Raw genomic sequence first — 21,150 nt, forward strand, 5'->3', positions numbered from 1 at the left:
TCAGCGCAGGAGGAAGAGCAGTTGATCGAAATTGCAAATGACGGTGGTCTTACGAGTGTGTATAAGGAAACCTCTCTAGTGGGTTTTTGGATCAAAACCAAAGCAGAATATCCCGAGATACCCGTTGCTACCATTTCCCACCACGTATGCGAGGCCGGGTTTTCGGCAATGACTGCAACTAAGACCAAATTGCGCAATCGACTGGACATTTCAAACACACTGAGGGTGTCACTGTCTTCCATCACCCCCAGATGGAACCTTCTTGTTGCAAGGAAACAAGCACAGGGCTCCCACTGATTATATTCGTAATGCACGTTTAGTTCCCATGTTTTGTTCACACTTATAGATGTAGCTTCAAGTTGTTCAATATTCATAGTTCATATTGTTCAATTTTCACTTCTTCAAGGTCACATTTTTCACATGTTTAAGAGATCGTTACCTTCACTGTTCATACATAACTGGAGCTAGTTCTTTTCAAGTAATGTATGCACAACACATATGGAACATGGAACCCCCGACCAACCCCCCGCCGGTCCGTGAAAAAAAAAAAGGAATCAAACCGGACCATGGTACTTAAAAGGTTGGGGACCCCTGCCCCAGTCAACCACTGATCTTAACTGCGTGTGAACATTAACCGTAACGTTTTATGTCTTAGCTTGTTAAATATGTTTGCATTGTAATCATTAGGGGCCGAGTACATTATTTATTTACACAGCGTGTAAATAAAATACAGCATTTTTATTTCTGTAAAATCCATAGACAGTAAAATATTGTGTTTTGATTTGACGTTTCCTTAAGTGACGCAGTTCCGTAATAATTTCCGGAAGTTGTATTCAGTTAGTAGCAGTAGCCGCCCCTGCTAGTGCCTTGCACCATAAGTTGTAGAACCAGATAGTCTTTACTCTTTAGTTTGAAAATGTCTTTAGGTTGTAGCCAAGTCGTATAAATGTGTAAGGTAATCGTTCAGTTGACGGGGCGGTATCGTTTAATTTAAGGCGCAACAAGATAGAATAACCCAGGTTAGCAAGTTGTCTAGCTAAGTAACGTTAGCTAAAAGGAGAATTTTCACTCGCAGGTCATGATAAAAACGACTGTGATAACTGCAGAAGAAGATAAATAGTTCACCAGCGAACTGCAGTGAAATGATATCGTTGAAGTAGTTTAATATATGGTCAAATGATACGTGTAGATGGGGACTCTACTACTTTGTGCAGTGTTACTTTCCCCTTGCTGGGTAAACTGTGTAACAAGCCCTACCTTGCTTCGGGAGGAGCGTTTAAACGAAGATGACAAGGAATTTGGTAAGGCCATGAGAAATGTGACAGATTTGGTTTCTGGAATTTTTCAAACGATAAGTGGCATTGTTTCCTTGTTCATTATCCATTATTTCATCCTACTCAGTTAAAATGCATGACAGGAGCTATAAACAACCACAATAACCTTTGGATGATTCGTGAAATCTCGAGGGTTGCAAAAGTGGAAGGACTTTCAATACCATGTCGAAAGTGACATTAACATTATGTTAACCGTACTTGTCCAATCACACCAAATAGATACAGTGGCCAATGCTACTGGTAAGCTTAATGTGAGTTATTTATAGAATAATTGGACTGGTAAGCCCAGTAGAGCTTGTCTTCATGTGATACTAGCTTCTGAAGAAATTTCGCACCATTTGTAAACGAATATAACTGTAATTCTAACGTTGTCTAGACTCTTCGTGGCGACAAAATGTTAATGAATGTGATGGTGGAAGTTGCACAAGCTCATTTAGTCTTCATTCCACCAGTTGTATTGCTTCTCTGAAGTGTAATGAGTTTCACGCTCACGTCTTGTTTTATTTTGGGCTACCTTAGTTCCACATCTCATTTACATGCACCGGTAGTCATCACTAGACCTCAGGCTAGTTACTTTCTTAGTTATGTTGCCAAATGTACACTACAAAAGTAACACATAGCAGAAGTGTTTCCCTGTCCCTCATTTCTCTCCTTTACTCTGAACTCTTTAAGTGTCAATTTCTGGCACTCTTGCTAAATTTAACCATGTCCGCATTGAAACACTGGCAGAATTACACTGTTGTTGCTCCCAAATTGATCTGTAATCAGAGGCAACAGCCTCCACATTCAGGATTAAAGTACTTTTAATCTTGCAGTGACACTAAACTGATCCCAACTCTGAAACCCTGTGCAGGTGTGCTCCGCTCCCTACTGGCTGACTTTGAGGTTCTCCCACTCATCAGCTTACAGAGGCACTCGCTGAAGAGGAGGGACACAGCCCCACACTCGCATGTGGAGCGACTGGTCAGCTTCTCTGCGCTGAAGAGGTAAGGTCAAGTCACTTGTCTCACAAACTCTCTCTCTTTCACACACACACACACACACACACACACACACACACACATACATACATACACACACAATGGTTGTCTGTATGTCAGTGGGGGAGACTTCTTGCCATAGCCTAACAAAACAATCAATGGTGAAAGCTGGAACAGCAGACCAGTGTGTGTGTGTGTGTGTGTGTGTGTGTGTGTGTGTGTGTGTGTGTGTGTGTGTGTGTGTGTGTGTGTGCACGTGTGTGTGGGCACTATTGAGATTTGAGGTTTTTATCAGATTGTAAATTTAGTAGCCTCAGGCACAGCGCGTGATCTATGGAAGCTGCTTGATTTTGGCTTGTGACAATGTAATGCCAGCAATGGGATGGTCCATGTTGGTTCGTGTCCTGGACTTGCATGAACTGTCATTTCATCATTATTATTATTATTATTATTATTATTATTATTATTATCAATAAAGCATTGGAAGCGTACATTATTAGCAACTTGGGATTATACACATACTTTTTGGTAAAGAAAACATCATTTTCTGCAGGAATTTTCAGCTTTACTTGACAACAAATACGGACCTCTTTAGCGAGAATTTCAAAGCAATCTTTGTCAACGATCAAGGAAATGAGGAGCAGTATGAAGTTCAGATGGAGAAGTACTTCAAAGGCCATGTCGTAGGTAAGACCGCTAAATGTGGTTGTTTGTCCGGCACAGATCACTTCATTACCCGCAGTGGTAGTTGTGGAGACTCCTTCAGATGTAAGGCCCAATCAAGTTGAAAGCTCTTAATTAACCGTATAGTCGTTGGTGGAATTTATACGGCAAAGTCAGACTATGAATCTATCCTCTGGCCACTGGGTAACATTAACAATCTTCTGCCGCGGCTGAAGTGGGAATGTGAGTGACATTGTGCTCACTAACTCAGCTGTTTCCCATGGGTTTGAAGACAGAACTTTGCTATGATTGATAACTTAGTTGGAATGGCAATTTGTTATTGATTATAACTCACTTCTCCATTGTACAACCCCAAAACAGAAAAAGTTGGGACATTGTGTAAAATATGAATAAAAACAGAATGTAATAATCTGCAAATCTCTTAAATTCATATTTAATTGCAAAAAGGACACAGACAACATATCAAATGTTAAAAATGACAAATTTGACTATTTCATGGAAAATATATGTTAATTTCGAACTTGATACCAGCAACATGTTTCAGAAAAAGTTGGGATTTGGTAACAAAATGCTGGAAAAGTTGTATAATGATAAAGAAAGCAAAAGGCAGAATGTTTCACAACTAAGTAGGGTAAGTGGCAACACGATTGGGTATGAAATAGAGCATCCCAGAGAGGTAGGGTCTCTTAGAAGTAAAGATGTAGGGTATTCATCATCTGCGTAAACTTGTGCGCACAAAATATGTAATTTTAATGCTTCTTAACATGAAATTGTGATGTATTTGGGGAGTTAATCATCTACAGGACATAATATTATTAAAACATTCAGAGAATCCAGAGAAATCTTTGCAAACAAGGAATAGAGCTGAAAAACACATTGAATGGCCGTGGTCTTTTGGACCTCAGATGGCACTGCATCAACACTAGACCTGTTTCCAGACCTGTCATTGTATGGGATCAGGAAAACCTCTGATAACCATTGTCTATGTGCACAGTTTGATACTCAATTCAAAAACTGCAGCCAAAATTGTAACAGCTAAAATTGTATTGAGACATGATACAGAAAATAACCCCCTCTTATCTGGGCCTGAGCTTGTTTAAAATGGACTGAGGTAACATGGAAAAAGGTCCTGTGGTTAGACCAATCAAAGTTTGCCATTCTTTTTGGAAATCATGGACTCATCTGGGCTAAAGAGGAGAGGGCCTATCCAACTTGTTTTAGTGCTCAGTTCCAAACCCAACATCTATGATGGTGTGAAGGAGCATTAGTGCCTACAGCATGGGAATCTTGCACATTTGGCAAACCACAATCAATTCTGAATGATGTATACAGATTTTGAGCAACATATACTGCCATCCAGGCAATGTCTTTTCCATGGACTACCTTGACTATTTCAGGAAAACAATGGCAACATGAATTCTGCACATATTTAAATAGTATTTCTCCATAGAGTCCAGGTGCTAAGATGGACTGTCTGCAGTCCAGATTTGTCAAATTAGGTGCATAATGGAATGAAAAACACGACTAAGAATACCCCATACAGTTTTGAGCAACTGAAATCCTATATCGGGGAGTAATGGGACAACATTTCATTATCAAAACTGTAGCAAATGGGCTCCTCAGTTCATAAACATTTACAGAATTTTGTTAAATGAAGAGATGAAGCAGCACAGTGGTAAACATGCTCCCGTCCCAACTTTTTTTTAAACATGTTGCTGGCACCAAATTCAAAATTAACATATATTTTCCATGAAATAGTCAAAATTTTCATTTTCAACGTTTGTTATGTTGTCTATGTCCTTTTTGCTGCTAAATAAGGGTTTACGAGACATTCTGTTTTTATTTACATTTTACACAACGTCACAACTTTTTCTGTTTTGGGGTTGTAATACGGATTAGATTTTTGAGAAAGGCTTAAGTGTATCTAAATCTAGGACTTTTCCTTTCTTCATGGCTTAGGAGAGGAGCACTCTCGTGTGCAGGCACATATGGATGGGGACGAGTTCTCTGCTCACATCCTCACAGATGAAGCAGAGTACAACGTGGAGGTAAGGACGTCGGTTAAAGAACGACATTGCAGACAACAGACCACATTTTTGTATATCAGTAGTATAATCTCTTAATAACAGAGACTTGTATTATAGTCTACATTGCTGCTCATCAAGAAACAGTATGGACATGCATTTGTTTTGGTTAAGAATGCCTGATATGTTAACATATAAACATAAACAAAATGAAACTGGAATACATCATTTGAAGGTCTTTTTGATTACTTTTTTTTTTTTCTTTTTTCTTTTTTTTCCACCACAAGCCTCTGTGGCGGTTTATCGAGACGGCCTCTGATGGCCGGCTGCTGGTGTACCGGTCCGAGGACATCAAGAACATCAGCCGGCTGGCCTCCCCCAAAGTGTGTGGTTACGTCAACACCGAGGCCCAGGACCTCCTTCCAGAACAAGCCAGAGTGACCGGAAGAGAGGAGGGGGACAAGGGTGAGTGGACAGGTAATGTCCATGAATGTGTGGATGTGCTTTTATTATCAGTATGTGATGTTGTCCGCAAATCAGTAGAAGGAAATTAATGAAAGGAGACCGGAAGATAATTTGTGTCTTTGTGAGTGTGGGTATATTTATATGTGCATGTGTATCTTTGGTGTGTGTTTTTGTGTTTTTAGGGGGATCAGAACAGAGTTCCAAAGCCTTTTTCTTTTGAGCAAAAGCATATTCGCTATTAGACACACCCTCTGTACTGCATGTTCCATCTGTGCCTCATTGAGCCTAAAAGGCAGAGAGCTGATAAAAGAAGTGGGCCTTCTTCAAAGCTGTGATTCAGCGGTTTAGAAACTGCCTGGGTCATTGAACTAGCACTCTGCTTGTTCAGGTCTGTCGTGACGTCTCTCTGTCTATTTTCAAGATGAGCTGTTCCCCAAAATGTAATGAAAGGATATGCATCATGGAAAATTCCGAGAAGCTCCGTGTTCTTGTGAATAGACTGTACTGTCAAACCTTTTTGGTTCAGCGGCGTGGAAGATATCAGTTGTAATAGGGTTGTGTGGAAATGAATGTTGTTGAATACGCATAATGAGGAGGAACAAGTCACAAAGGCTGTCCCTAGCTGACCAGTCAATTTGGACTGATTGTCAGAACTGGCTTAATTTCTAAACAATTGGCCTAAAAAACAATAGCTATTTGTAGCACCTCTAACAGCTGAATGTCGGTTATTATTCGTTATTAGCATTGATCTGGGACAGTTATGAAATCATCCTGACCTCTTTGGATATTCAGTTATGATGTCCTAATCAATCAGTATTCAAAACAGGACCCCCGTAAGAAAAGTTTGCCATTGCTCTCTTTGCACCAGTACAATCCCAGCTCCACAATGGAATTAGACCGCAGTATTTTCTCATATTTTTCCTTGCAAAGAGATTTAGACTAGTTGTGACAAGTTCTTTGTTGTCACTTGCATTCTTCTGGATTGCACATTTTTGTGCTGTGCTTGTTACTAGCAAAGCTTGCAGTAAACTATCAGGGCATTAAGGCAAACATTTCTACGCCATGTTTACTGGGATTCCTCTTTTACACGCTTTGTCGCCAAGCGTTGACTTGATAGGCCTCCAATTGAGCTGTCCCTGATAAGAATGCTTATCGGCCCTCTCTGGTCTCTGCAGAACCCCTTCATAGGGAGAAGAGGGCCGCGGCCCACGACCACAAGAAGAACACCTGTCCCCTGCTGCTGGTGGCGGACTACCGCTTCTTCAGACACATGGGTCGCGGAGAAGAGAGCACCACCCTCAACTACCTGGTGAGACGCATGGCTGCTCCATCTCTGAGCTATTAACAACACTTCTAGGATTCCCCATCAGGAACAATTGGCTACATGTGACCCTAGTCACACGCAGACATGAGTGTTTTCTTCAGCTATGTAGTAGTTTGTGTTATGTAGTGGTCATAGCAGAAGCTATTTCAGATTTCCTGTGGCCCCATACTTGAACAAATTGCGGTATCATTTTGGATCACATGAATAGATATTTAACTGCAGTATAACATGTTCGTTGTGTATTGATTATTTGTTTATTGATTATTTGTTTCTGCTCTGTCCAGATTGAGCTGATTGACAGAGTGGACGACATCTACAGGAACACCTCTTGGGACGATGAGTTCAAAGGTTACGGGGTTCAGATCCACCAGGTGAGTGACAGAACCCATCAGTGGTCTGCCAGCCTGTGAACTCACTGAATGAGAAGTAGAGCAGCTTGTTTTTTAAGAAGCAGAGTGTTCTGTGTGTGTGTGTGTGTGTGTGTTGGGGGTTGTTCGTATCTGTCCATCTGGCAGTGGGGAAGAGCGGTTATATATATCCACAGCCCGAGCCCTTGTTTCCTCCCAGGCAGGACGTGTTCCCGCGGGCACTGTTTGTCCCTCCTGTGCTATTCAGCGTGCTTCTGTAGTTTTTCCTCCTCCTCAACATGGCCACTGTTAATTTTCTCTTGGCAGATTATCATTCACAAAGAGCCCACGCAGGTATCCAGTGGTGGAGCTCACTACAACATGGAGGGCAGCCCCAGCCGCCTAACGCCCAAAGGCCGCCAAGAAGTGAAGGTGTGGGACGTCAAGAAGCTCCTGGAGGTGAGCACTTATGGGAGTGCGTTCCTGACTGGTCCTGAACATGCCTAGGGTGGCAAATGATTGTCATTTGCAAGTAGCTTCTGGTTATGTGGTGTATCCATTCAATGAATTTTTGGAAAGTGTTTTCCCAGGCATGAGATGAAATTCAACATCAAATGTCTATTTATGGAATAATCATAGAAGTATGCATTGGCCACCTTACCCATGTCACCTCTTCAGTGTATGACCTTGTTGTTAGCTTTGAGACTTTTGAGCCTCCTCTATTTCTGCCGTTCAGCAATTCAGCTCAGATATTGCAGACAACGCCTCCACCGTGTGTCTGGCTCACCTGTTCACATACCAGGACTTTGATGAGGGCACACTGGGACTGGCTTACGTGGCCCCGTCCAAACCTCACGCCCTTGGGGGTCTCTGCCCAAAACGTAGGTGCAGTTGGTGTGTATGCAAATGAGGGTGGTAAAAATGTGTTAATTTTGTGTCATTTTGTTTGATTTTTTTTTTTTTTTTTTTTCCCCTCAGCGTACTATCCATCTGCCTCTGCAAAGAAGGCTAGTTACCTCAACACTGGTTTAACCAGCACAAAAAACTATGGAAAAACCATTCTTACCAAGGTCGGTTTCTGAGACTGTCATAAGAGATTTTGTTGCGTGTGTGTGTTTTTAGTTCACCGTTCATTTTCTAAACCAAACCTTAAGTTCCAAACTTATTAAATTGTAAAACTGTGTGAAATGATCTGAAAGCTAGCGGTATTGATGTGCTTAGGAAGCGGACCTGGTTACCACACACGAGCTAGGCCACAACTTTGGTGCGGAGCACGACCCAGACAACATTGCCCACTGTGCCCCTAGTGATGACCACGGAGGGAAGTTCGTCATGTACCCCATAGCTGTGAGTGGGGACCACTACAACAACAAGGTACAGCTCCTCTTTCAAGACCCTCTGTTTGCACCATTGTTTACATTTTGGAGACTCTTTAAGTTGGCTTTTCCTGTTCTAATGCTTTTGTAAAACTTTTAGTTGTTAACTTCTAATGCTTTTGTACTAAACGTGTATTTGTTGGTGACTAAGGGGAATGTGTCACGGATTTGATGATCTCTTGTGTTTCTTTGTCGATCTCTCTCCAGCGCTTCTCCAACTGCAGTAAGACGTCCGTCAGCAAGACGCTGAGCTTCAAGGCTCCGTTGTGCTTCCGGGTGAGGAACAGTAAGCTGTGCGGGAACTCCCGTGTGGAGGAGGGCGAAGAGTGTGACCCGGGCCTCCTGCATCGCTACGAGGACCCCTGCTGCACCTCCAACTGCAAGTTCCGACCTGAGGCCCAGTGCAGGTGTGGAGCTAAGGCACACACACATACACACACACACACACACACACACACACACACACACACACACACTGGTGTATACCTCCACATAAACAAGGAGCAAGTCGGTTATATTTATTGTAATCAACTGTTTAGGTTGAAATATGTCCTTATTCTTGTTCCAGGCAGTTTATCTTTGATCATTTTTAAATTTGCTATGTATGTGTATCTTCATATGCTCATAGTGACCGCAATAGCCCATGCTGCAAAAACTGTGCGTTTGAGCAGCCAGAGAAGACGTGCCAGGAGCCCATCACTGCTACCTGCAAGGGCCTTTCCAAATGCACAGGTGAGCACAGGCGCCTGCAGGAGCCATACCTCAGCCATATTGAATTTCCCCTGGGGATCAATAAAGTATCTATCTATCTATCTGTCTATCTCTATCTAGCTATATGTCAACCATACATCCATAACGATCACATCACACACCTGACAGAAACATGCAGTAAATTGCTATTGATTTAAATACACTAGGGTTATATGACCTTGTCAATTGAGCAGTGTGACGCAGTGAGCATAGCAGTACCCAGCCCTTGTGCGTGTCTGTAAACCCAGTGACCGCCGTAGTAATGAGCTCCTCCCTGCTGATAGGCACCAACAGCGAGTGCCCGGCCCCCGGCAACCTGCCGGACGAGACGGTGTGCGTGGACATGGGCCGATGCCGCGGAGGGGACTGTGTTCCGTTCTGTGAGGCCCTGCACAACCTGGAGTCCTGCGCCTGCAACGGTGAGCAAACTACACACGTGCCATGTGGGATATTAAACTACATGAGGGCGACTCATTAGACTTTGCTTTCACCCACAGTAGCCTACAAAACATTTTGTAGTGCTCCTAATACAGTAGAATTATTGTGTAACCTGAGGGCCTTTTGATGGCCTATGAAAATATTTGAAAAGGAGGATTGAGAAAGTTTGGTAGCCAGACTGTTGCTGCCACAACTGGTTATTCCCTCCAAGAGCAATGACAAACACTCTGGAACAACTGTGTTCTATTTTCAGGCTGTATGCAGTGTTTTGTCAACAGCATTTTTGTAGGGTTGATGGTGTTTAGTCTGCACATCAAAGAGTTTACAAAAAGCGTTATGTCTAATCATATTACGTAGTTTATTTTAGTAAAGACACAAACAAAACAGACTGAAGTGGTGCTGACCCTACAGATAGTTGTGGTCCACCCCAGATGGGTGGCAGTCATAAGACAGGAAGGAAGTTCAGTCATGTGTCTGACTTCTGTGTCTCGTGTGTGTGTGTGTGTGTGTCTGTCTGTCTGTCTGTCTGTCTGTCTGTTTCTCTCTATCTCCCTCTCCCGCTGTGTCTCCAGAGACGTATGACTCATGCAAAGTGTGCTGCAAGAATGCAGATGGCCTCTGCACACCGTTCACGTTAGAGAGCGGCAACTTCCTGTTCCTGCGGAAGGGCAAGCCCTGCACCGTAGGCTTCTGCGACGAGGGGGTGCGTGCACATCATTGGCTCGGGCCAGCTTGTTTTCTTGTTTTTATGTCGACTGCTTGTGAGAATGCAGAGTGTGGTTCATGTCACCTGAGGAGTCAAGAAAGTGTAGAGTGTAAAAATGTTAAGTAAGATTTATTAAATCAGACTAAAGATAATGTAGTTAAAATAGTTCCATTTCAGTTATTGGGTTATTACAATGTTTATTACACTGCAGTCACATGTTATAATTTGTGCTGACACATACCTATTGTAATTACGTAAGGTGCAGGGTGCCAATGCAGTATACATTATCAAATACTTCTTATTGTTACCTTGTATAGTTTGACTCATGTGTTTTTTACAGGGAAAATGCATGAAGCAGGTGCAGGATGTCATTGAGAGGCTTTGGGACTTCATCGACAAGCTTGACATCAACACTTTTGGTGAGTGTAGTGGCCCAACTATAGTGCTTTCAAAAAGACGCGGCTTACAGTGCGTGCAGCAGTTCAGCCTGAACTGAAAGCTGTCCCTCTCCTCTCTTCTGTAGGGAAGTTCCTAGCGGACAACATCGTGGGCTCCGTGGTGGTATTCTCCCTCGTCTTCTGGATTCCCCTCAGCATCCTGGTGCACTGCGTGGTAAAGACCAGTCTCAACCCTCCTCATAAAGGAGAATTCAAAATACATTTTTTTTTTTTTAAATTCCACATAGATCGCTGTTTCTCAAGGTCACCACTTACTGGTACAAAAACCCCCCCCCTAAACAAACGATTCTAGTAGTAGCTCAAGTTGCAGCAGCCAACTGCTAGAGTTGCCAGGCAGCTACAGTGCTACACTCATGATCCATGTTAAAAAATGGCTGGAATTCTCCTTTAACCAACCTGTTCTATAATGTTAAAAACGTTACACTACAGCTGTAAACATACTCTCATTTGAGGTATTACGATTGTACATTTTTCTCTTCTAGGACAAGAACCTGGACAGGCAGTATGAGAACAGCAAGTCCATCATGTACCCCAGTGTAAGTTGCACCTCATGCAGGTTGTCCACGAACCTTCTCCTCTCCTGTAGCAGAGAAGTGAATGCACATCCTGACCTCTGACTAATCTGATCTGCTGTTTGTGGAATGAGAGAAAGACGGAGACCCACTGACGGGGCATGCTGGCATTGCTGACATGTGGTCTCACCCTAATTGGGAACGTGTGTGTGTGTGTGAGCTGAGCAGTGATTGGCTAAATTTGACCTGTCCCATCACTGTTTGCCCCATCTGCCGTGGAACTGCAGCAGATGGTGGTGGAGGTGTGTAGTAAAGCGCTGGCCTCAGGTGAGTGTGCAGTAGAGCCCCTGGCCTCAGGTGAGTGTGCGGGGCTGGCTGTGCACCTGCTAGTGTGAGCTGCTAGACTGTCGCAGGTCTCCTTCCTCGTTTTGTGTTAAAAAGGAATGCTAGCTCGTGACTTGTGTAAAACTTGGTGTCTGTTGCCCCCATAGGTCAGGTGTATGTTGGGTTTCGGAAAGGGGTGGGCGGTGTTTGGATTGCAGTTTGCAGCTGTGGTTTGCCATTGTGGTTTGCCCCCTGCATCTGGCCTGTATGTGTGGTAATGTTGAAGTGTGTCAAGTCAAGCCGTGTCTTCCCCCTCTACACAGCTTGCTTGAGTGTTTGTTGTTTTTGAGTTGAGTGTTTTGAGTAGACAAGGCGGTTAGCACTAGCCCCGGCGGTCCGTCTGAGAATCCTGTCTGGAGCACTGAGGGAGACTGGCCCCCAGGGCTAGTGTCAGCGTGAGCACACGCATTTGCTTGGAGTGACCCTCACTTTGTGTTTTGTTTTTGTGCCCCCCCTCTTCCTGCCGCTGCTCCTCTTCCTCATCTTCATCCTGGTGAACATCCGCAGACCGCCGAGATGCTGAACAACCTGGAGTCGGCGCCCGTGCGCATAATCAAGCCCCCGGCGGCACCCTTGTTCTCAGCGGCCCAGGCCTCGGGATCGGGCCCCGGCTCCAGCAGCAGCAGCAGCACCAGCGGGCCCTCGGGCCCCCATCCTCCTCGGCCGGAGCAGGCGCCAGCGGAGGCAACGGCCGCCCCAGGCCCTGCCCCGGCCTCCGCCGGACCCAGAGCGGATCAGCCGCGCATGGCCACCATCCAGGAGGACACCAGCAGCAGCGGCTCGCTGCCGCCGCCGGACGACGAGCTTCCGGAGGGGGCCGTCTTCCCCCTGCCAAGCGGCCCTCCGTCCACCGCACGCTCCTTCCAGGACCTGAGCGAGCAGCAGGGGGCGGCCTCGTCGCCCGGCCGGAGGCGCCTCAAGAGGCAGGCCTGCGTCGACAATAAGGAGACCGAGTGCTGAAGGTGGAGGGGGGTTCGCTCAAGCACACGCCCAAACCTATATATATATTTGTATGAAATATTACTGTATATACTGCACACAGAAAAGGTAATACACACTGTATACTTCTGCACAGCCACGGTCCTATGGGCAAAGAGGAAATGGAGAGAGATCAGGCAGTTGTGGGGAAAGAGTGCATTTGCAACTGCCCATGTGTCTGACGATGGTCGATAGTAGTCATAGTCGATGAATAGTCAAAATACAAGCATTAGGTGCTTAAAGTAGTTAATGGATGCCAGTGGCTGCTTGCTTAGACAATTTCTGTGGTGTATGTTTGAGAACTGGAGGTCTGAAAGTGCCGTATGTTGAGAATCATTTTTATGTGTCGAAGTTTGAAGTCGGTTTAAGAGAATGTGTAAGAGCTTGTCCTAACTGCATTATCCGACTTGTCACATACCACTAAATGTTCTCTGTCCACACAGAATCCGTTAAACATGCTTCTCCGTCATGTTTCTCGGTCAATATAGCAGACCAACGTGAGCGACAGAAAGAAAATAGAAACAGGACGTCCGACAAAAGTTCTGCTCAAAACACACTGCACAGCACTGCACCACTCCGTGAAAGCATTCTAATGGAAAACAAACTAATCACAAACAAACTAAGACGCAGTGTGAGTGATCATATTCCCTTTACCTTCTGCAATCAGGAGACGTGTGGTCTCTAGATCTGCCTGTTTATGATCCTAAAAGCCATTCAATCATGCAGAAAGGTTTTCTACACAAACACAAAGCACTAGATCTTCTTACTGTGCATGTCAGGTATACATCAATAAACAAAATAAGAGCTTTTTTACTTAAGTTTACTTAAGTTGCCAGCAATTTTGCACTCTAAACCAGGGACCCTTGAGATCTGTACTATGATGGTCACTTGGAATCGTGACTATTGCATCCATATTTAAATGCTGTTTAGTCATTCTGATTGCCGAAAATATTATGGTTCACATTACTGGCATGCATGTGTCATTATGCCACTAAAGTATTTTTAGTAGGTTATGAATGACACCAGATAGCCTCATAGAAACATAGAAAACTTTTGTTATGGCCTGCTGCCCTAATTTAAATAAGATGAATAATTCTATACTAATTGTTACTATTTTACATATTATGTCTGCATTATCATTGTTAGTCTCAATGTACTTACTGTAAGATGTGCCTTTACATTTATTTCTGTTATTAATATTGAGGTTTTTCTCTAGTTGTTTTATTCAGTATTTGGTGTAACAAAAAATACATTACTTGGTTTTGAAATAAATATATCTAATGATGAGTTTTTCTCATCCTACATATATTACATCAGCTGGGCCCTCTCCTGCTGACTGATGTGCCATGAAACATATCCTGTCCTTCACCTGTGGAAAAAACATCTTTTTATTTTAATGTTTTTTTTTTGTTTGTTTTTTACTTGTGTGTGTTTATGTTCAGTTGGTAAATGTTGATTTACAATTGACTGATAATGAGTAAGACTGTAGACCTTGGGGTGAAAAGTCTTTGCGGGAATGTGTGGTTCTTCTTCAACCTCAAGGAGAAAGATTAGAAATGTGTGTGTGTGTTAAGCTGTCTGTTACATTTGACCACTGTCATGATGAGCACCTGAATTAATAAATTGAAATTGCCTCAGTGATGTTATGTATTCAAAATTCAAAGAACTTTATTTGTCTGTCCTGATTCAAAATCCTGAGTCATGAAACATAACACATTTGCAAAAACAAATACATTTATTTAACCACCTCATATTACTCTGAGGTACTCAACACTACAAGTTTGTTTTTGACAATGAAGAACTCTATTTTGCACTTATCACTGCCCTATTACAAACATCCATAAAACACAAATCGGTGCTAAGACAAACAGATGTCTTTTCATAAAGTTAACACTGGCATACTCATTCAGATGAGTTGCCAGGAAACGTCAGGTGCTGGCCAAGCTGTTCAGCTTTGTGTGCTAGCGCTCAGTGCTGCCCCCCTGTGGCAGAAGGGTCTCCCTGTGGGCAGTCAGACAGCAGACTACTCTCTGGGCTTTTGGGATCCAAGTCTCCCCAGTAAGGCAATATGAAAGGCAGATGATTGACCCGGCTCTCCAGGTGTCTCCACAGGTGTTGAGCTACAAACTGATTCCCCTTCTCCGAGAGATGCAAGCCATCAGAGAGGTACACCGAGAAGTCCTGCAGAGGTCATTCGTTTACATTAAGTATGTTGGCCTTAAGGTGTGAGTAACTGAATCTTTGGCTAATATAGTAATACATGGCAGTGGGTAGTTTAGATTCAAATCGAGTATGTAATAATCCTGTGTATGACATGTTCGTAGGTCTCCACACCAACAATCTTTTCTTTAATGTATTAGGCTATTTCCATTTTTATGATACAGAAACAAAGTCATGTAGTATTAGGAATAGCAATCTACCTACACTGTCATACTTTGGCCCCTATCAAAGACGAATCAATCAGGCAGGGGTTAAACACACAAGTTGGTGGCTTGTGACAGCTTGGTCTGAGCTCTCGGTTCTAATTTATGTTGAAGCACAGATGAAAAGCAGATATAATAGTGCTAAAAGAGATTATAGAGATCTTCAAAGGCATCACTCAACGCCTCTGCCACAGTTACCGCAACAAATAACTGAGAAACACTATGAATAGATCAATGCTTTCATGCACAGCACATGAGATGTAGGCCTACACATTTCAGAGTTGTGTGTGGTATAGGGTGTTGCGTGCTTAAAGCAGCACCAAATAACTTTTCCTCTGTCGCACGCATGCACGCTTTGTTTATCCAACGGCTTTGTAAATAATGATGTCCATACACAAGGTAGAATTTGTTGCATGATTTTTATGAAAGTAGGCTATGATGTATTGCGACATCATGCAAGTCAAATTTGTAGTTTCTTATGTCTCATTCCATCGAACTACAGATCTGCTACCAGATCTGGCAAACTTACATAGTGCGGTTATAGCCGATAGAGGGCCGCGAATGCAGAAGTGCCGTTCACCCTGTTACGAGTTGATGAACCACGGAAACATTTTTGGAAACATTATTTTAAGGTACAAACAACTCTTTGGTGTTGCTTTAACATTCTCTCTCACCTGGCCATCTTTTTGCATTAGGGTCCAGAGGTCAAGTACATCAGCTCCACACTGACCAGCGGACTTCACACAAGCCTGTGCATACTGTCCAGCGCCCGCGTTAGTACGATTCAGGGCACAACCTATAGACAGTGAAATGAAATAAGACATGGAATGGAAGGAACAGACTTTAACTAATGAGACATTTCCATGAGTTGGGGAGGACCTTTCAGGACACACTGCTTCTCCCAGTCAGCCTCGTGAAGTGGAGGTGGGGTGATGAAAATGACCTTCTCTTTGGGCACGCCAACAGAGGCCAAATACTGGGCAATCTCCATCAGATTCTCAGAGTATTCCTTTAAGGGGATATGCTGCTGTGGGTTCTTATCTGCGAGCAAAAAATGGACGAATACAAATAACTTCTGAATTAGGTAGGCTAGGCATGACTGAAATAGATGATTACACGATGTATTTACCACTGTTTAATCGGTCTTGCCTTCTAAAGCGCAGTCATTGGCTCCAAAAAAGACAGTAACAGCGGCGATATGTGATGATATTGCCGAGGTTATGAGGCGTGGAAGGACAATCTTAGCCCATCTAGTGTTGTAACCTGACAAGCCTCTGTTCACCACGTCGCATTTCCTAAAACGAATTACAATTACCAAAACAAATGTAATGTTGCAAACAAAACAAAACAACATGTTTGTTACAATCCAAAATATAGTACAGTAGTCCCAGCAACCTCACTTAAGTTTAATAGGCTATCATTCACCTGGCAAGTTTATCTGTGATTTCAGCACCCCATCCATTTGTTTGGAATGAAAACTGTAAGAAGGAAAACACTTGTCTCTTCTTAATCCATAATAAACAGATTTATTTAAGGATGTCCAGTGTCTAAGTCACTTACTTGTGTAATAGAGTCTCCAAAAAGAATGACCTGAGGCCAAACTATGTGCTTTATTTTGGACATCATTGGTCTACTCTACAGCATGGGTCTACTGTCACACAATCACTTCTATACCATCGAATTTACTGTTGTACGAGAGTAGACCACAATATTGAGTTGTGCCCTCTGTTGGTTGGTGGTGGAACTATTGGAGTAGCCTAAGACAATTATTAGCCTACAGTGTAACAACTGTAACGTCTTCGTGCATGAAACTTTGTGTAACGTGAATTCAACAGTGGCAACATTGTTTCTTTACGCATCCTGTGGGAGTAGTTCTTAGCTAATGTTGTTCACCAGTGGGTGTTTTATAATACTATTGCTGCCGCATTGAAACACATTTAACTGTTTATATTACTACCGGAAGATTGTTAGACATGTTGATATTGGTAGGCACTTGTTAAATTAAAAATCCCATACAAAGATCCTTGATTACTAGCTCCGCTTTAACCCTCTCTGTCCCATAGTTGTTGTTCGATCTTGTGTTTAGATGTGCTTTCCCTTTAAGTTGGTTAGGGTGGAGCTCCAAAGGAAGTGAAGTGTCAACGCGACTTTCGCCAAAACAGAGAGAAGTAAGGACGGCTGCTTTGATGAAATTACACCCCCAGTATAACATTTAAGTGGCACAGATCAAGTTCACAACAGAGGTATGCCCCGCATTATTACTTATCCGGCTCCCCTTGGGTGTTTTTGAAGGAAATGGTGTACATTTGAGTGGACGAAACACGAAATAAGTGGTAGTTGAAATGCGGGATTCGGGTGTGGGTGGGGTGGGGTGGTGTGCTGTAGTGTTTATCCTAGCAACGGGGTTTCCGTTACTTGCACTGGGGAATAATTTACTGGCTCTGGACAATGGTCCTTCATTGAGCTCGCGTTTACAAGTTTACACAACGTGTAAGGCGCGAAGTCTAATTCCTGTGCACGTGTGCGAGACTAGTCCTGCAGGTCTCACAGCAAGTACAAATTTTTGAAACGTTTTATGTAGAGCAATGTTAGTTCATAGTCCATAGTTCAAAACGTTGCATTATTGAAATGCATAAAGATTGTTTTAATTATTAGAGGAATGGTTTGTTCATCAGAAGTTTGCGTGAAACTATTTTCACTGCAGAGGTATAGGTATTGCACCAGTAGAATGCTTCGGCTTTGTGGATAATTGGCTATACGCAACTGATATAGAGGCGAGGTTTTCTGCGCAGTTGACCACAGTGTTTGTCCGGTTTCCGTGCCGCATCTTGCACCTATTTGCATGTTTGCATGCTTATTTTCCCCAGCGTGATGTGTTTGACAAACGCGTGAACATGTGTTTGGTCTGTTGTGTCAGTCAGTGTCTATTGTAAACTGTCTTCTAGACCTTCAGAAGTCACCTACTAGATGGTTGAGCAGCTGGGGTTACTGTCGTCATGGTGAAATGTTTCGAAAGGGCAAAACGCGTCACAGCAGCAGTAGCTCCCAAAGCAGTGAGATCAGTACCAAGAGTAAGGTAAGAAACTCAAACGTCAAACTTGCAACTCCTCCAAAAAGTGACACGCAGGCTAGTCCTCTTCTTACAAAATCTCTTTCACTCTCTTTCTGTGTTTTGCCTCAGTCTGTAGACTCCAGCTTAGGAGGTCTTTCCAGATCTAGCACTGTTGCAAGTCTTGACACAGACTCTACCAAAAGCTCAGGTTTGTTGCAGTTCTGTGATATTGTAGCCTAATGGCCTGACACAATAATGACACATTTGTAGGTGACCATTTGACCCTTATTTTTGCTTCTATACAGCAGGCAACAGTGCCACCGAGACCTGTGCGGAGTTCAGAGTTAAGTATGTGGGAGCGATTGAGAAGCTGCACTTTGACATGAGTAAAACTCTACAGGAACCTCTGGACCTCATCAATTACATTGATGCTGCTCAGGTGAATGGGGAAATTCGTTATAAATCAACCAGATTATTGTACTTATTGATGTGATGACAGGACATTTAAGAACAATTTTGCAGCTACCTACCTTTCTGTAAATGTCTCATCATATTACGTGACACATTATAGTGCGGTATATCTCTGTGTCAGTTCATGTCGGTTAAGATTGGAATCTCTATGTTAACAGCAAGATGGAAAGCTGCCATTTGTTCCTGGAGGTGAGGAGATGGTCTTAGGTGTGTCCAAGTATGGAGTCAAGGTGGCCTCACTGGATCAGTGTGTGAGTCTCTTTAGCCTTCTCTTACTACATACACACGTCACTTATTCTACACCAGTAGTTCTCAAAGTGTGGGGCGGGCCCCACTAGTGGGGAATAGAGACATGACAGGTGGGGCGCGATGAACAGGAGGACATTTGTATTTTGTATCTATCTTTATTAATGCTTTTCTTTTTTGACAAGGAAGATAATAGTTTCAAAACAAAGTAGCCACACACAAGCATAGGATTCATTAACATGCTGACATGAATTGAAACATCATCAGATCCAGAGGACCTAGATGGTCGGGAAATGTAACATGGAACCAAAATGCGAAAATAATATTTTAATGTTACCATTTTGCCGGGATGATGGGGTCAGGTGGGGCTTGAAAATTCCCCACCTCCAAAGTGGGGAATGACAGAAAAAGTTTGAGAACCACTGCTCTACCCCATAACAGAATGCATCGGCTAGAAGTCATCTTCCTAAGAGTTATTCTCTCCTATCAGAATTTCGTCTGCTCACCATTTTCAGATACACACACATGATATTTGCAAATGAGCAATATGCTCCATCACCTGGACTGCGCAGTGCTGAAGCTAGATGGCAATTCACGTCTTCTCTCAGGTGGTGCAAAATGTGCCATCATGCTTTCAGTCAGCATACAAGTGGAATTGGGAGATCTTGCATCTTGCAAAGGTAGAAACACATCTGTCTTGGCACAGAATGTTCCACTCTGGCAACTCATCTAAGCGCCACAGTCTTCTCCATGGTCACATTTATTGTACAGGCGAGTAAGGTTTAGTGTTAAACCTCTAGGTCAGTACGGTCATTATGGAGTCAATAGAATTCAGATAGTGAAACTGAACATGTCGCAGTGTAGAAGTGATTTCATTGATCGTGTTTTGTCCACCCTGTCTGTAGGACGTGCTGCACCGACACCCACTCTACCTGATAGTGCGGATGCTGTGCTATGATGACGGCCTGGGAGCGGGCAAGAACCTGCTGGCACTGAAGACCACCGATGCCAAGCAGCAGGAGTGCAGCATCTGGGTGTACCAGTGCAGCAGTGCGGTAAGTGGGCACCTAGGCAACAGCGGGCTAGTAGATATTTGACCAGTCAATCTGTGCCAGATGGGCAGTTTCCATGACGAAGCCCTGCAGGCAGACCCAGTAGGAAATCGTGTTGTGCAACAATGTTCTGTGAACTTCTTCAAACCTTATAGGGCTCGAAGGAGTCAAATTTTGTTATGGGCCAAAGTAAAGCTGACATTTAGCCACATTCATATTTGTAGTTCTAAACTGCAATTTGAATCCGCTATGCTCACTGTTGCCTTAATGCTAATATTCAAACTTAATATCAAGATCTAAAAGTTTTTTTAGCTGTGTTTGTGTGTGTGTGTGATAAATCAAAACATGTAAAGCTGCTTTCAAATTCTGCAACGGTATCCCACATTTTTGTAACTCTTTGTAATCTTTATTCCCCAGGAGCAAGCACAGGCCATTTGCAAGGTGCTGTCTGCATCTTTTGACTGTGTGCTGACCTCCGAGAAGTCCTGAGGCCTGTCCACAGGGATTTGTGCACCATGCAAGACCATTGACCCTTGAACTTTGCACGTCTGTGGAAAAAGCCAGTTGGCACGAGTGAGCCCTGGCCCCGAATGTTTACCAAGTTAACAAAGTCCCCCCGTTTCACTTAACCCTGCATGCTGTGACCCAACACTGCCTGACCACCACCAGCAGGTTATATGATTGCAGCGTAACTTAATCTATTTAATGTAAATATGCCTCAAACCTCAAGCGTGCGATTGCTACCTGGGCAGAAAGGGCTATGGCTGTGATGACCAGTGGCAGAATCGCGTGGTACATCGCAAGGTCACTACGACAAAGCGAAGCACAAGGACTCTGTCACCACAGATGCTGTAAATCCATCTCCTCTCCCCCTTCCCTTAGCACGGTGGAAAATCACCGCCACCACACCCCAGTGTTCGAACCCCAACCTTCCCCAGGTTTGTGATCCAGGTGGGATTGGATCAGTGATACGGTACAATAAAACGAATGGAATTTTAACGGCTCGTCTCAGTAAGTGGGTTTGTTTGATGGCTGTGTCCTCTTGAATCATGGCTCTTGAGCTCCAGTGGTAGTGTATCTCCAGGCTCTTAGTCAGCTGTGAAAGATTGAGGGCTCTCAGTGCTTACAGGTTTATGTTGTAGTGAT

The 21,150-nt window shown here is 43.5% G+C and overlaps 3 protein-coding genes and 1 non-coding gene across 8 annotated transcripts; 3 read left to right on the plus strand and 1 right to left on the minus strand.

The window, feature by feature from the left end:
• Window positions 1–836: 836 nt before the first annotated feature.
• On the plus strand, window positions 837–14,423 carry adam17a (ADAM metallopeptidase domain 17a). Of its 4 annotated transcripts, none has more exons than XM_048227603.1 (20): window positions 837–1,301; window positions 2,188–2,320; window positions 2,868–3,001; window positions 4,958–5,046; window positions 5,310–5,499; window positions 6,663–6,796; window positions 7,096–7,182; window positions 7,486–7,617; window positions 7,895–8,039; window positions 8,137–8,228; window positions 8,380–8,532; window positions 8,742–8,941; window positions 9,163–9,266; window positions 9,569–9,703; window positions 10,295–10,425; window positions 10,769–10,847; window positions 10,952–11,040; window positions 11,369–11,422; window positions 11,686–11,725; window positions 12,290–14,423. In XM_048227603.1, the coding sequence occupies exons 1-20, from the start codon at window positions 1,190–1,192 to the stop codon at window positions 12,724–12,726; spliced, it is 2,670 nt and encodes an 889-aa protein (XP_048083560.1). In that variant the 5' UTR covers window positions 837–1,189; the 3' UTR covers window positions 12,727–14,423. The 4 variants fall into 4 exon arrangements, with proteins under 4 accessions (XP_048083560.1, XP_048083561.1, XP_048083562.1 ...); XM_048227604.1 differs by having other exon boundaries at window positions 5,310–5,487; XM_048227605.1 differs by lacking the exon at window positions 11,686–11,725.
• LOC125284758 lies at window positions 9,872–9,951 on the plus strand. Its single transcript, XR_007191928.1, has one exon. It is a non-coding gene; the product is annotated as a small nucleolar RNA SNORA47 (small nucleolar RNA).
• Window positions 14,424–14,476: 53 nt separating the features above from the next.
• iah1 (isoamyl acetate hydrolyzing esterase 1 (putative)) lies at window positions 14,477–16,846 on the minus strand. The gene is made up of 6 exons (XM_048227607.1): window positions 16,744–16,846; window positions 16,609–16,661; window positions 16,333–16,478; window positions 16,063–16,224; window positions 15,858–15,979; window positions 14,477–14,941 (listed from the first exon to the last, which is right to left on the minus strand). Exons 1-6 carry the CDS (start codon window positions 16,807–16,809, stop codon window positions 14,729–14,731), a joined length of 762 nt encoding a protein of 253 aa, XP_048083564.1. The 5' UTR covers window positions 16,810–16,846; the 3' UTR covers window positions 14,477–14,728.
• A 441-nt stretch (window positions 16,847–17,287) lies between these two features.
• Window positions 17,288–21,003, plus strand: itgb1bp1 (integrin beta 1 binding protein 1). 2 transcript variants are annotated; one of them, XM_048227608.1, is made up of 7 exons: window positions 17,288–17,426; window positions 18,129–18,259; window positions 18,365–18,443; window positions 18,541–18,674; window positions 18,865–18,957; window positions 19,858–20,007; window positions 20,422–21,003. In XM_048227608.1, the coding sequence occupies exons 2-7, from the start codon at window positions 18,188–18,190 to the stop codon at window positions 20,491–20,493; spliced, it is 600 nt and encodes a 199-aa protein (XP_048083565.1). In that variant the 5' UTR covers window positions 17,288–17,426; window positions 18,129–18,187; the 3' UTR covers window positions 20,494–21,003. The 2 variants fall into 2 exon arrangements, with proteins under 2 accessions (XP_048083565.1, XP_048083566.1); XM_048227609.1 differs by lacking the exon at window positions 17,288–17,426 and adding an exon at window positions 17,595–17,736.
• Window positions 21,004–21,150: the final 147 nt, after the last annotated feature.

This window comes from Alosa alosa, chromosome 19, assembly GCF_017589495.1.
Source record: "Alosa alosa isolate M-15738 ecotype Scorff River chromosome 19, AALO_Geno_1.1, whole genome shotgun sequence".
Taxonomy (NCBI): Eukaryota; Metazoa; Chordata; class Actinopteri; order Clupeiformes; family Clupeidae; genus Alosa; species Alosa alosa.